Below are 16868 nucleotides of genomic sequence, written 5' to 3'. Positions count from 1 at the left end.
CCAATATTACAAACAAAGGTAAATGTTTGCATTCACTCTGAAAAGTTTCCATTTCTATTGACGATATAATCACACACACAAAGCACATGCAATTAAGTAAACCGATATTTAGATTATAGTAATTAGTTCAAATATAAATGGAAAGATTTGTCCTTGCTTGAGTTTTAAACACAAAAATAAGTTTCATGTATTTAAAGTTATCTACAAAACTTCCTTCAAAAAAGTATTAATACAAATATAAGTAATAGCTGGTGATTTATAACGCATGTGCGGCTTTTTAGGCCAAAAATCTACATATATCAATACATACCGCATCCATTTGATATATATTAATAACTTGTCCCCCCTGACTGAGTCCGTCCGTCCGTCAGACTGCGTGTTAGGGCAATAAATTTGCCACACATCAATGGAATTTTAATAATCTGACATAAATGTTCCTATTATGAGACAACGTGTCGCGCGTAAGACCCAGCCCCTAGATTAAAGGTCATGGTCACACATGAAGGTCTAAAGGTTGTTTATAGTCAATAACTCTAGCATTCATCATGGGGTATCAGTATTACAAGACACAAATATTTCTTGTGTCGTGCACAAGACAAAGACCCCCTTTAGTAAGCTTAGTAGAAGAAGTAGTACCACTGGAAGAAAAAGTGTTTTTCTTAACAGAAATAGAATCTAGTGTGGTTGATCTGCCAATATCTTCCCCATGGCAACATGAAATAAATCCCATCAATCGAAATAAAATTTGAATATACGCATATTTATTCGACTTAGGGACACCACATAAAACAGTTGTAGAAAAAAACCTGCATCACAATAAAAAGGTACATTATAACTACAATGTTGTATTTGGTTTAAATGTATTGTTAGGATGGATCGAGGGCCAAACGCTAAATAAGAAAAGCAATAAAAGTTTACTATATTTATTTTCACACTCAACCTGGTGTAAAAATATGTCAATAATTATTTATACAACAACAATATTTAACTGTAACCATTCATTGAATAATACCTGTATCTTATGAGTATTCATGCTCAATATATCTTCTTGATCTTTATTTTTATCTTTATCTTTATCTTATTCTACCTTTACCATTCAGATCAATATCCAGTCTCCAACTGATGGCCATTTAAAATTCGGCCTATTTATATGAATGTTTTTGTTTACATTGTGATGTCATCTAGAATCAGGTATTCCCGTAAAAACTGGGTCGCCCTCTAGAATTCTGGGAAACAAAATGGCGGACATTCACAACGTTGTTGCAGGAGCAACTTTATATAATTAATACAAGATAATACATAAATGATTGAAATAGTAATTATGGATATTACTTAATAAGGTACATTTCTTAATGTTATTACCAATAATGGTTACTACATATTTTCCGAGAAGTATTATTTTTGATTGAAAGAACATTGCATAAAGTAGGTGGGGAACAGCACATCATTACCCCCACCTTTCAAGAATTGTCCCAATTCTTCAAGAAAAAATTACACGTAAGAAATTTTACTTTTTAACATATTTTACATAAAATATAAAATCTACTTTTCATTTAAGAATATTTAAACAGTGTCAATCTTAATAGCAATATATTTACTTAAATGAAACAGTCTTTTGTAACTATAACAATACAGTATATCATATAATAATAATGTTATTCTTTTTTTCTTGCACTACTTAAGTGTCAGTGTATTTTCCTGCAATATTTGCACTAATTAAAGTGTCCATAATTGCGAAGTGTAATAATTATGAAGTGTATAAATACACAATGTACTTGTACCAATATTAAAATAGTAAATGTTTAAGATATCCTATTAGTAAATGTTAATGTTATGTTAATCCTTTAGTCATCCTGATCTCCAACAATCTGTTTTCTGTATTAGTTATCACATCAGTTTTCCTTTAACATCTGTTTTCTATTTTATATTTCTTGATAATTGTTATAATTTCATATTCATATCCATCATTTTCTAGAAATTCTTTGTCAATCTTTTCATATACTAGTTTTCTCTTTCTGTTTCTTCTATTTTCTTTCATTTCCTGGACTTTCTCTATGTCTATCATCTCTTCATCCTCTTTTATTTCGATTTCTCTATACGAGTTCTTAAGTATTTTATCTTTATCAGTTTTCTTATGTTCATCTGTCTTCCTTTTCATATCTTCTTTCTGTTTTTCCTCCTTTTTCTTACTGTCTTTGTCTTTCTCATTCTTATCCTTCTTTTCACACTCTTTTAGTTTTTCATCCTTTTTCTTGCTTTCTTTGTCTTTCTCATTCTTATTCTTGTTTTCCCCCTCTTTTTGTTTTTCCTCCTTTTTCTTACTTTCTTTTTCATTTTTGTCCTTTCTCTCTCCTTCTCTCCTAATTTCTTCCTGATTTTTCTGTCTCTCTCTCTCCTCTTTTTCCTCATTCTTTGATTTCTGATTTTCCTTTTCCTTTCTAATTTTCTTGTCATTTATTTGTTTCTCCTCGGCTTCCTTCTTTTTCTGTAACTCCTCTTTTTCCTTCTTCTCTTTCTCCTGTCTCGCCTTCTCTTCTTTTTCCTCATGCACCTTTCTTTCTTTTTCCTTTCTATCTTTCTCCTCTTTCTCTTTTTTTTCTTTTTCCTCTTTTTCCTTCTTTTCTTTTTCCTTCCTTTCTTTCTCTAGCTTATCTTTTCTTTCTTTTTCCTCTCTCTCCTTCTTTTCTTTCTCTTTCCTTTCTTTTTCCTCTTTTTCCTTCTTTTCTTTTTCTTTCCTTTCTTCTTCCTCTCTTTCCTTCTTTTCGTTTTCCTCATTTTCCTTCTTTTCTTTCCTGTCTTTTTCCTCCTTTTCCTTCCTTTCTTTTTCTTCCTTCTGTTTCCTTTCATTATCTTCTTTATCTTTCAATTGTCTTTCAACCTCCTTTTGTTTTTCCCTCTCCAACCTTTCTTTTTCAATTCGTTCCTTCTTTTCTTGATCATTTTTTCTTTTCTGTTCATCTTTCTTCTTTTCATATTCATCTAACTCGTACATTTTCACTTCTTTTAAATAACTTTCTTCCTGGAAACTCTCAAACTCATCATCACTTAACTCTAACTCTTTCTCTAACTCCATTTCTTCCTCACTACTTTCTTCACTGTCACTACTGCTGCTGCTACTCCTTTCACTCAAAGTCCTAGTTCTTTCTTTTCTCCTCTCTGGTAGTATTGGTCTTGTTCCCTTCCTTGCTGTTATCTTCTCATTCAAATTTATACACCACTTCTTTTCTGCCCGTTCTAAAAATTTCTCCAACTCTCTCTCTACTCTGTTGCCCTTATCACCAGTCATTTGATTAAACATATAAAAATCAGTTTTCTTCGCTCTGCATTGATGCGGGTTATCATTTCTCCTAAATATCTTCTTACATAATGTGTATTTAACACTGGCGGGGAAGTACTTATCTTCGTACACGCCGCATTGAAACTGCAAATAGACAAAAGGATACCCTTTTTAATGTAAAGCAACATTCATTTTTTTTATTTATTTATTTTTTATTTATTTATTTAATAATTTATTTATCATTTTTCTACCAAAATTCAAGTTTGCATATATACTATATATATATGACCATATCAATACTAAAGCAAAATATACAATATTTCTGTGTACCAATTTTAACATATCAGACTGGATTTTTCTTAAAACCAACTAGGTCTAATTTTCCCAGCATAATCTTTCAGTTTATCATGATGAACAATCTTTGGCTTTGAGTTAGCTTTTATTTGAATCCGGTATAGTACATCATTTACTTTGGTAATTATCTTACATGGACCAACCCAAGGTTTCTGAAACTTAGGACTTAAACCTCGTTTTCGTGTTGGACAGTAATACCAAACTGCGTCACCATCTTTGTAACTTTTGAAACTCAACTTCACATCATAATTTGATTTCATACTGTTTCGAGCAATTTCCATATTTTTCCTCGCTAACTCATGTACTTGTTGTAACCCGTTTTCTAATTTTGAGACAGAACTGGATTAGTTTTGATAAATTTCTTTATCATCTGTTTCAGGAGTACCAAAAATCAAGTCAACTGGTAACCTCAGTTCTCTACCAATATGTAACATGGCTGGTGTGAACCCTGTTGATGCTTGAACCGAAGACCGGTATGCAAGCATAACTAAATCAACATGTTCATCCCAGTCTTTCTGATTTGCTGCGACATATGGGGTGAGTATTTGAATTATAGTGGAGTTATGTTTTTCTATAAAACCGTTCCCTTGCGGAAGAAAACTGGAAGAACGTGTCTTTTCTATACCCAATAGTTTACACATTTCTAGAAACAGTTTTGACTCAAATGTTTTCCCTTGGTCTGTATGACAAATCAATGGGCAGCCCCATTTACTTATGTACTGATCAACTAATACAGTTGCCACTGTTGTAGCTTCTAAATTTGGCAAACTGTAACATTCTGTCCATTTAGTAAACAAATCCCCTACCACCATCATGTATCTATTTCCTTTGTTAGTTTTTGTAAATGGACCCATAAAATCTATAGCAATTCTCTCATTTGGGGCTCCTACATTATAAGTTTTTAATGGCGCTTTGGATTTTCTGAGTGAACCTCTACGACTATTACATACATCACATGTACGAATCCACACTTCAACATCTCGTCTCAGAGCAAACCAAAAGAACCTCTCTCTTATTTTTGCTAGAGTTTTCCTTAACCCTAAATGTGCACCACTTTTACCATCATGTAACAACTGCAATACCAGATCCCTGTGAGACTTTGGGACAACTAACAATAACTGACATGAGTTACCATCATCACTTTCCCATTTTCTGTACAACACATTGTTTTTGATAACTAAAGAATCTAACCTTGCCCAGTAATATTTAAACCATGTATCAAATTTAGAAATCTCCTGCCAGTCAGGCTTGACACCATTGAAAACTTTATCTTTAATTCGTCCAAGATTGAGATCATTATTCTGAATTTCTGCAACGTTAACATCCTCGCCCGGTAAATTGCTACCTACTGAACTACTCGAGGTTGTGCTATCGTTAGAACTCGCGCTAGGTGTATTCTCAGTATCATTATCATTGCTTGGATTTGAGGAATTTACAGAACTTATCAAAACATTATCTTTTATCCCTGTATGACAAGAACTTGTACCTTGTTCATTCACAGAACTTATCAAAACATTATCTTTACAATCTGTTTGACAAGAACTTGTACCTTGTGCATTCACAGAACTTATCAAAACATTATCTTTACAATCTGTTTGACAAGAAATCTTTTCTGTTTGTGCATAACTATGTTTTACCTCAACCTTTTTAACCATACCAAGACTTGTATTTTTGTCACAGTCTAAATTACAGCCATCAATATCCGGTTTGATTATCTTTAAACTCTTTGTGTCAGTACCAATATCATAATTCCAGTAATGTTTGTATGTTTGAAATGTAGCCAATTCTGAGAAAAATCTGCTCAATAAATAAGAGTTCCACCATATCACCAAAAATATTCCTACTATCATATCAGTATTTACTACACCAAACAACTGTAGTAACTGTATCAACATACAAAGAAGAGTAACAAATGAGCAATAACTATCATCAGTTTTATAGAAGTTGTCTCCCTTAGACTCTACCTCAGTGACATTAGATACAGAAATGCTGTTAATCTCTTTTGACTCAACTGTGCTACAGGATTTACAATTTTCATCATAACATGGCCTCCTAGATAAAGCATCTGCATTTGAATGCAATCTACCAGAACGATGTTCAATTGTAAAATCATATGTGCCTAGAAAACTAAGCCACCTAGCTAATTGTCCTTCTACATTTTTAAAAGATAGCAACCATTTCAGACTGGAATGATCAGATCGAATGACTATTTTTCGACCATAAATGTAGTGGTGAAAATGTTTTATTGAGTTGATTACTGCTAACAGTTCTCGTCTGGTAACACAATACCGCCGTTCTGTATTTGTGAAGCATTTGCTAAAATAGCCAATGACCTGTTCCTTACCATTTACAACTTTTGATAATACACCGCCCTGGCCCACCAAAGAAGCGTCCGCATCCAGAATAAAGTCATCATTTTCCGAAGGAAATGTTAATATAGGGGCATTAGTTAATGCTGTTTTTACCATTTGAAAAGCATTCTCACATTCCTCTGTCCAAACAAACTTTCTACCATTTTCTGCTAACTCATGAATGGGTTTTGCAATAGAAGCAAACTGATGAACATAGTTCCTGTAGTAACTTGCAAGAGAAATGAAACTCCTGGCTTCCTTAGCATTCCTAGGGGTTGGCCAATTCTTTATTGATTCAATCTTTCTTGGGTCAGTACCCACACCATTTTCACTTATTGTGTGACCTAGAAAAGTGACCTCTTTTTGAAATAAAACACACTTTTTAGGATTAAGTTTCAAATTGGCAGTAGTTAACCTCTGAAATACAAGTTCTAGATTTTTCAGTTGTTCTGAGAAAGTTTTAGAGTGACAAATGATATCGTCAAGATAAATTATCACTATGCTCCACAATAGACCAGAGAAGACTGACTGCATAAGGCGGGTAAATGTTGCAGGGGCATTACAAAGACCAAATGCAAGACGTTTCCATTGCCATTGCTCACCACCTGGAATTGAAAATGCTGTTTTGTGCCTATCTTTCTCATCAATATCCAATTGCCAGTAACCCGATTTCATGTCTAGACAAGACCACCACTTGGAACCTGACAATGCTTCTATGCTGTCATCTATTCTGGGTAAAGCTTGCGAATCGCGAACCGTGGCATTGTTCAAACCGCGAAAATCACAGCAAAACCTGATAGATTTGTCGGCTTTAGAAATCATTACAATGGGACTATTCCATGGGCTTTGAGGACATTTTTCAATAAAACCATCACTCTCCATTTTCTTAATTTCTTCCTCCGCAGCCTTACGCTTTGCTAAAAGAATGCGATATGGGTACTTTTTAACAGGTTTTTCATTACCAGTATCAATTGTACGTGTAACAACTGTGGAATGACCAATATCACTGGAACCTTTACTAAACACATTTTGATGCTTCATCAAGAATGATTTTAGCTCCTCCTTTTGAGTAGAATCAAGATTTTTAGAAGATTTTTGAAATAAATCTGTTAAATGTTCAGGCAATTTATCATTTTTCTGTACATTTTCTGAATGAACATGACCAACAGACTGTGATTCAACTACTTCAACCGGTTCTAATATACCTGTTGTGGTATCTTTGTAAATCTTGACTGGTTTGTTTGAAAAATTGGCCAATCTAATTGGAACTTGGCCCGCTTTTGGGTCAACTAACACCTTTGCAACCAAAATACCTGTTTTCTCAACAAAATCACAAGAACCTTCAACTAAACAAGTTCTAGACTTGTCTACATGATCAATAATTTTTGCTTGTACCATAACCTCAGAATCTGGTTCAATAACAATATTATCAGAAACAGCAATTCTGCAGCAATTTGACCTAGATTCATTTTTGAGATAACAAGGAATTTTGTCACCTTTTACCATCATACAATTTTTGCTAATTATCAAATCACAACTGTGTGCCCGCATAAAATCTATTCCAAGGATAGCCTCTTGTACTATATCTGATATCAACATCTCATGTTGAAGTATATGACCACCCAAACAAATTTCCATTATTGCTTTTCCTAGAAAAGGTTTACTTTCTCCAGTTACTGTACATAGCATTGTTGTAACAGGCAAAATTTCTGGCTTTGTACCATTTTCCCATTCATCCAAGATTTTGCTACTTATTATAGAAACATTAGCACCAGAATCACACAAACAAGAAACAAGATTTTTATTTATCATTGCATCACAAAAATATCCATTCTGTTTGCCTAAACTATCGACTTGAATGGTTTCGGACCTTACATTCTGTTTGGTCTGGGTGCGGCCCTCCAGCCCGACCTTTGTCCGTTTCCCGAAAATCTATTACCTTGGAAGTTCTTGTCATTATCATAATTGAAATTTCTGTTCTGGCCTCTGTTATTGTTAAATCTATTCTGTGTTTGATAAGACCTATTATTATTGAACCTTTTCCTATAATTTTGACCCCCTCCTGGCCTAAATTGTCCTGACTGATGATTTTGTACAGGTAAATCCCTATTATCTTGTCTAGTATTATATGACCTATAAGATTGATCATTCTGTTGTTTTGTAACCCTTGTCTGTGAATCTAATTGCTCTACTCTCTCTGTTAACCTATCTTTTTTTCCTAGAATATTTTCTAACTCTGGTTTTTGTGTAGACTGTTTTTTTCCAGTGTAAGCATTTACCGGTTCATTATGTACCCTCTGTTTATCAGCCAACTTATGTGTCTCTAACCTGACGGCAATTGTTTCGGCTTCAGAAATAAATTTTGGACAGCATTCTCTAAGACGTAACCTTATATCAGAATCTTCAGGACTATCAATGAAAGCATCTAGCGCCAAAATTTCTATTAGCTCAGAATTTGCATCTGGATATGACTGTCGGGTCAGCTTTTAAACGCGCTGAGCTAGCTCTGGAATAGACTCAGATTTTCCCTTTGATAAAGATTTTAATTGTGACCTAAAAATTTCAGCCTTATTTCTAGTACCAAATCATTTCACTCAAAAGTGACCTAGCATTTCCTGTCAGACTGCCTGCCAAATATAGAGATTTTGCTGAATAGTTCCAGTTGTTTATCTCTGAAACTATGTTGAACTGTGTCAAATATTCTGAAATATCTGTGGACCCATCATACACCTGGGGTTTCATTTTAAGATTTTTTAAATTATTCACAGAATAACTGGATTGTTCATTTTGATTAGTGTTTACATTTCTGTATGTTGGTAGTTCAGGCATAGAATAATTTTGTCTTGGCCTTAAATCAGTATTTATACCATTTGAATCAATATCTCTGAAGTTAAAATTAACTTCTGGGTCTGGGTGTGTCCTTTCAGAAATCTTACCATGTACCCTGTGCAAATCTGACTCAGTTGATTCCATTCTATCCTGCATTTGATCATGTAACTGTTTTAAAGTATTAGTCATGGAGCTCATTTCTTTTGTCATAGCACTTAATTTATTCTCAAGCAATGACTTATTCTGAGAAATATCTCTGATAGGAGTACTTGTTCTATCCCCACTTAGCATACTATCATTTTCAATGTTTGTTTCTGAATTTACAGTGTTTTCCATTTTTAAATCAATAATACACTGCAATAATACACAATCGAGTATTTGTAATCAATTCTGCTAATCCGTGTATTCTTTTTCTATTTTCAGGTTTCCACACAAGGCTGAGTGCAATTAGATCAATGTACCTTTGCAATAATTTGTTCAAATATTAAATAAAATATTGCAAAATCTTATTTTTATATCAATTTTCTATTATTCCTGTGAAAATTTTCTTTATTCTTGCTCAACAAGACTTTCCTGAAAATTTCACAACAATTTCCCCTTTTAATCAAATTTCTTATAAATCTTTTCTTATTTAAAAAAAAAAATTATCCCACTTCTGACACCAAAATGTTAGGATGGATCGAGGGCCAAACGCTAAATAAGAAAAGCAATAAAAGTTTACTATATTTATTTTCACACTCAACCTGGTGTAAAAATATGTCAATAATTATTTATACAACAACAATATTTAACTGTAACCATTCATTGAATAATACCTGTATCTTATGAGTATTCATGCTCAATATATCTTCTTGATCTTTATTTTTATCTTTATCTTTATCTTATTCTATCTTTACCATTCAGATCAATATCCAGTCTCCAACTGATGGCCATTTAAAATTCGGCCTATTTATATGAATGTTTTTGTTTACATTGTGATGTCATCTAGAATCAGGTTTTCCCGTAAAAACTGGGTCGCCCTCTAGAATTCTGGGAAACAAAATGGCGGACATTCACAACGTTGTTGCAGGAGCAACTTTATATAATTAATACAAGATAATACATAAATGATTGAAATAGTAATTATGGATATTACTTAATAAGGTACATTTCTTAATGTTATTACCAATAATGGTTACTACATATTTTCCGAGAAGTATTATTTTTGATTGAAAGAGCATTGCATAAAGTAGGTGGGGAACAGCACATCATTATTTTAAAGGAATTGGTTCCCAAACACTTGCACCGAATGTGATTCCGACCTAGAGAGAGAAAACAACAACAACAACACTAGAGCCAACTGTTTCATTGCAGATAAAGGAACTGTTTAAATGACACTTTGATTAAATTACCTCTGCCTATATCGCCAAAACGGGCTACAGTTTTAAACAAAAAGTTTGAAACGCTGAATGTTTTGACGCATGAAACGTTTAGTCGCCTATGTAACATAATTTCTGACGTCATATTTGACGTAATGACGAAAGCAGACAGTCCTATCCGTATACGATAGGAGTTAAATACAGGGTTTTGTACTTCGTTTTGAAACACAAGCTATATTTCAGACAGAAAATCCATAATTATATAATAAATTTGCCTACCGTATCTGGCGATCCATACAATATTACAACAACAACTGCCTGTCCGAGTAGAACTACACAGCATATAACGATGTTCTGAAAATTGAATATAACACAAGAAATTTTAAACTGAACTTGAATTTAAAAATAGGTTCTCAACGTTATTGAGACATTGTAATAAAACTGTCGTAGTTTCGTGTCATCTGAAGAAGATTACACATGGCTAAGCTCACTTATCTATAGGCCATATTTTAAGTAAACGCCTATGGCAAGCCAATTGTCCAATAATTACGTGAACCCTAGTTCACGGTCGAAAAACTAGGATTATTACATGAGTACCTATAAATAGTAACAAATTTGTGCTTAAAATTATCCCATTATCGCATAGCGTCATGCATTATCACATTATCATAATTAGCCCTGGGGCCATTATCGATAATGGCCCTGGCGTTTACGCGGGAAATGAACGTCCGTAAACAGAAATGACGTCATTGCGTTTCATGGAGGTAAAACAGCGAATGTTTCAGTTTTAGTTTTATTATCTTAAGCGTAACGTTCTTTATTCTTCGTGACATGACTTATTTTCAACCCTAAATTATGCTAATTGCTACATAGTACAACTATCAAGGCATTTGATTTTATACAGTCTATAGTCTCTCATACATATAATATAGAAAGTGAAAAGCTGTAAATTATTATGCCAGTAGATGCCAGTACCCATAAAAATGACACAATAATCTTTTCTTACTATATTATAGGTAAACATGTAATAAACAGGTAAATACATGGGAGCGCGGTGCCTTTGAGTGATAATGGCCCTGGAAGAAGATAATAGCCCTCGGGCTATTATCACCTTGCCAGGGCCATTATCACTCAAAGGCACCGCTCTCCCATTTATTAACCTATACTTAACGATCGATAAACTAGGTTTTTCGAATGCTAACCTATATTTTCGAGCGAAAACATAGGATAACGCCGTGAACCATAGTTCACGCTCGTAAATGTGAGTTCACGATTGTAAACCCCAGTTCACGGTCGTAAACATAGGTTCACGTTCGTAAACTATGGTTGACGAGCGTGAACTGTGGTTTACGAGCGTAAACATAGGATAACGATCGTAAACATAGGATAACGACCGAAACTCATAGTTCAATCGAGAAACCTAGTTTATCAAACGTAAACCATGGTTTACGGTCGATATATTAGGATTATAAAATCAACAATGAATTTCGGGCGTGAACATTGGTTTACGGCCATGAACCTATGTTTACGGACGTGAATCTATGTTTACGACCGTGAACCATAGTTTACTGACCTGAACCTATATTTTCGAGCGTGAACCTATGTTTACGAACGTGAACTTGGATTTACGAGTGTGAACTTAGGTTTACGTTCGATAAACCAGGTTTTTCAAACGTAAAACCAGGTTTTTCAAATACTAACCTATTATTTCGAGCGAAAGCATAGGATAACATCGTAAACCATAGTTCACACTCGTAAACGTAGGTTCACGTTCGTAAACCCAAGTTTATGGTCGTAAACATAGGATAACGACCGAAATTCATAGTTCAATCGAGAAACCTAGTTTATCGGACGTAAACCATGGTTTACGATTGATATACTATGATTATGAAATCAACTATAAATTTCGGCCGTAAATGTATGTTTACGGTCGTGAACCTATATTTACGAGCGTGAACCTAGGTTTACGGCCGTGAAATACAATTTTACCTTCGTAAAACAAAGTTTATCGGTTTTAACTATATGGCAAGCCAATTGTCCAATAATTACGTGAACCCTAGTTCACGGTCGAAAAACTAGGATTAACGATCGATAAACTAGGTTTTTCGAACGTAAAACTAGGTTTTTCGAATACTTACCTATTTTTTCAAGCGAAAACATAGGATAACGCCGTGAACCATAGTTCACGCCCGTAAATGTAGGTTCACGATTGTAAACCCCAGTTCACGGTCGTAAACATAGGTTCACGTTCGTAAACTATGGTTTACAGGCGTGAACCGGGGTTTACGAGCGTAAACATAGGATAACGATCGTAAACATAGGATAACGACCGAAACTCATAGTTCAATCGAGAAACCTAGTTTATCAAACGTAAACCATGGTTTACGGTCGATATATTAGGATTATAGAATCAACAATGAATTTCGGGCGTGAACATGGGTTTACGGACATGAACCTATGTTTAAGGACGTGAACCTATGTTTACGGACGTGAACCATAGTTTACGGACCTGAACCTATATTTTCGAGCGTGAACCTATGTTTACGAACGTGAACTTGGATTTACGAGCGTGAACTTAGGTTTACGTTCGATAAACCAGGTTTTTCAAATATTAACATATTTTTACGAGCGAAAACATAGGATAACGTCGTAAACCATAGTTTACGCTCGTAAACGTAGGTTCACGTTCGTAAATCCAAGTTTACGGTCGTAAACATAGGATAACGACCGAAATTCATAGTTCAATCGAGAAACCTAGTTTATCGAACGTAAACCTGGGTTCACGAGCGTAAACTATGGTTTACGCCCGATATCTGATGTTTTCATTCGAAAATATAGGTTAGTATTTGAAAAACCAAGTTTATCGATCGTTAATCCTAGTTTTTCGACCGTGAACTGGGGTTCACGTAATTATTGGACAATTGGCTTGCCATAAACGCCGCGGATGTATTGTAATATACAATAGGTATCAGAATTTTATAACCAATTTATGTGTTCATTAGATAAATCCTCAATATATATGTCAAAATAAGGGATCTGTTTTGACTAATTACAACATTGTGAATGGCTCTAATTAATGTCAGGTGATTGAAACAATAGCAGTTCTTAAGGACTTGGATAGAGAAATATAGGACAGTAAGTTAAAAGTCGTTTCTTTTATTTTTTAATTCATGAGTAGTAAACTACAGTATAGAAGAGTCTTTCACAAAAAAAATATATATATATATATATAAATGAAAGGTAGAAAAATCAGTAGACTTTTAAGTAAGTCATGATTCATTTTCCATCTGTCAAATTTTGTCATTAGTTTTTACGATCTATCAAAATGAGTTTTATCTTCCAATTCTTTATAATTATGCATTGTTTTAGCAAGTATCTTGGTAGAACATTGTAAATAGTATTGCTACTAACCAATGATTTCATTTTTGTTGTTGTTGTTAAATCGTGTTCTCTTTTTCATTTCACAACAGATTTTATGCGTATATATTCACCTTCGTATTTTTGACATCAATTTGTAAGACAAACAGTTATGAATAAAAAGTTACATAAATCTGTATGTTTTTATTTTGTTTCTAAATTATCTTTTCAAACAGTAAAATATATTTGTATGTCTACCGTGTACTTGCATAAATTAAATTCATGTGAAACGAATTACATATAGACTACATAAATTCCTACCATGATGAGCATGCATTTTGCATTGCAGCATCCTCCACAGCACCCGAGGAACGTGATGATAGCCAGAAACAAGCCTGTGAAAATGAGACCCAGGGCCACACCACGTAGCATCTCGGTTTCATCAAAACTTGACAGGTCAATTGGGTCAAACGTAGAAATACCACTGACTGAATCTTCAATCGATTTTTTCGCGGAATCAACATATTCGTTGATGACGCTGGAGCCGAATCTAACGAAAAGGCCAAGAGCGAAAAACGCAAGGCCGATCACCTGTAACAAAAAAAAAAATAGTTAAGAGACACGCAGACGGGAATATATAATCTTTTGGTTGGGATAGATGTTTAATCTGTACCGCTAACTGATTTTTGTTTCAAAATGAATACAGCTTTTTGTACGATTTAATCAAACATAAATGTGCCGCGCCATGAGAAAATCAACATAGTGGCTTTGCGACCAGCATGGATCCAGACCGGCCTGCGCATCCACTCAGTCTGGTCAGGATCCATGCTGTTCGCTTTCGAAGCCTATTGCAATTAGAGAAACCATTAGCGAACAGCATGGATCCTGACCAGACTGCACAGATGTGCAGGCTGGTCTGGATCCATGCTGGTCGCAAACGCCCTATGTTGGTTTTTTCATGGTGCGGCTCAAATCACACGGAAGCAACAATGGGTTGTGTCTGAGCGAGGTAGGCAAGAACAGTCAATCTAAACTGATGCGTATACGAATTCTTAACTGAGGGGTGAACCATTTGATGGATATACTATTAAATCTAAAGTGAGGGATATACCATTAAACCTGAACTAAGGGATGTATAATCAAATCTGAACTGACGGATATACAATTAGATCTGAACTGATGGATATACCATTAAATACGAACTAAGGAATATACCATTACATCTGATCTGAGGGATATAGGTCTATCATTAAATCTGATATCTGAACTGAAGGTTTTTCCTCTCTGTTAAATCTGAACTGAAGGGTATACCGTTAAATCTGAACCGAGATCTGAACTAAAGGTCAGCTATTAAATCTAAACTGAGGTGTATACCAGTCAATGCATCAGTTACTGAAATAAAATTATATTCTGTTCTGTTATGTTCCTGTAAATCTGAAGTGAAATGATATACCATGAATTCTTAAATGAAACTAAAACTGATATAAAACACGTAACTTGATACGATAAAAAAGTAATAACATTAATTTTTGTGATAATTAACACTGTCATGGCGAGTACTATTAAATTTGCGAATTTATGTTTTACTTTTGAAAATATTATACTATACACAAAAATGACATTTATTTCGTAATAGCCTGACATAGTCAAAAAATAAAAGACAAATAAAACATTAATTCTCGTACTTACCATAAAAAATATATTAACAGCAACAAGGAAAACCTTTGCCAAAGCCGAACAACAACCCATTTGTTGTTTTGGTACTTATCCGCATTAAGTTCCTTAAAATTCTTAAAACTGTATGTAAACAATCTCAAACTTAAGATTTTTGATTTATACCACTTCTTCAATAATGTAAGATGTACTATCTACTTCTTCTATTTCTTTTATTAATCCCTAGTGTCAATTTCACACAGTATGAAAGGACGCATATTTTTATAAGTTTAAACTTGGGTGCAATTATACGTTAAATTTTTTAGTTTAAACATTGAATGTCATCTATTCAAACGAAAGATCGGACAATTTGCTTACGGGGTAATTATATATACCCTGTTAGAGATTTATTTTTTGTCATAATTGATCGCAGCCGATGAGGCCGCGATCATATTGAATAGGTCAAGTATTTGCACGCTGGGGAAAATATTTCATGATGGACCTGTCAATTCTTTACTTTATGGGTGAAACAGGTCTCATAAGCGTAAATACGACTAGCTTCTACTGATTATAAAAACATACCGTACGATTTGTTGTGAATTAACTGTTGTTGTACTTTTAGTAGTTCAACCGCCACCCTTGTTTAAGAGCAACATTTAAAAAACACGTTTTTTTCATCCTCAAGTAATAAGTAAGTAGACTCGCCCAGTTTAATCAATCTAGACGCATAATCTAACTATACGAGCGTCTATTTCACCCGATTTACATTCGGAACATTTTCACGCGTTTCGGGCTTTATCGTATGTTTAACATGGGATTTTTGAACAGTCCAAGATGTTGGAAATGTTTGTCTCATTGTTTATTTTTTTTAATAAAACTGTTACTGCTTTCATTGTTTACCACTTTTTTTCCACCCTTGCCCGAAAAAACAGTAATGAGTTTGTACACTGTTCAGACAACTGTGCTCTGCTGAAATTTAACCAAACACAAGTTTACCTGCATAAACAGAAAGCATGATATGTCACCATGCGCGGATCCAGAGTGGGGGTACCGGGGGTCCGGACACCCTCTGGAAAATCTTTAAAAAAGGAAAAAAGACAAGAAGGAAAGAAAATGTTTTTCGAAAAAGGCAACATTAGGACTGCATGTAAAGTATATATTTTTTTACCTTCAAGAAAGCTTGATTTTATCATTTTCCCAAATTTAACAAGTTAGTCCATAAAACTGTCCCAGAATGCAAAAAATGAACTGCTAAATTTCAAAATGTCCAGGGGCAGGGGGGGGGGGGGGGGGCAAGGGGATCGGCCCCCCTCTGAGAAAATTGGCTGTGTCCGTGCATGGTCACTATATCTGTCCAGTACTGGGCATTACGGTAAACGCTTCTTTCCTGCACAAATGACAATTTCGCAACTTCTGTCCGGTTTGTACAAATTTCTGGCCGCGATAAACCATTTGACTTGTATGTAAATTGTATCACGTTCTCGATTTTTTTTACAATTTTGAAGGGAGATAATTGCGAATTCATTACGTACTAGTATGAGAGACGGTAAAGTAAATTCTTATATTCTTGAAAATAACGAATAATGGTATTTTTTATTAATTAAACTAACCCCTACAACTTTACAAACAATTTACGCTACAGTATTTCTTTAGAGCAATACACAGCGCGTAATTTAGTTATCTGAAATG

General features: G+C 34.3%; 1 protein-coding gene across 1 annotated transcript; it reads right to left on the bottom strand.

Moving 5' to 3' along the window:
• Window positions 1-909: 909 nt before the first annotated feature.
• LOC128559806 (calponin homology domain-containing protein DDB_G0272472-like) lies at window positions 910-16145 on the bottom strand. Its single transcript, XM_053552397.1, has 4 exons — window positions 15216-16145; window positions 13848-14117; window positions 10449-10523; window positions 910-3421 (listed from the first exon to the last, which is right to left on the bottom strand). The coding sequence occupies exons 1-4, from the start codon at window positions 15273-15275 to the stop codon at window positions 1904-1906; spliced, it is 1923 nt and encodes a 640-aa protein (XP_053408372.1). The 5' UTR covers window positions 15276-16145; the 3' UTR covers window positions 910-1903.
• Window positions 16146-16868: the final 723 nt, after the last annotated feature.

This window comes from Mercenaria mercenaria, chromosome 10 (assembly GCF_021730395.1).
Source record: "Mercenaria mercenaria strain notata chromosome 10, MADL_Memer_1, whole genome shotgun sequence".
Taxonomy (NCBI): Eukaryota; Metazoa; Mollusca; class Bivalvia; order Venerida; family Veneridae; genus Mercenaria; species Mercenaria mercenaria.
This window is presented reverse-complemented; position numbering and strand designations above follow the sequence as displayed.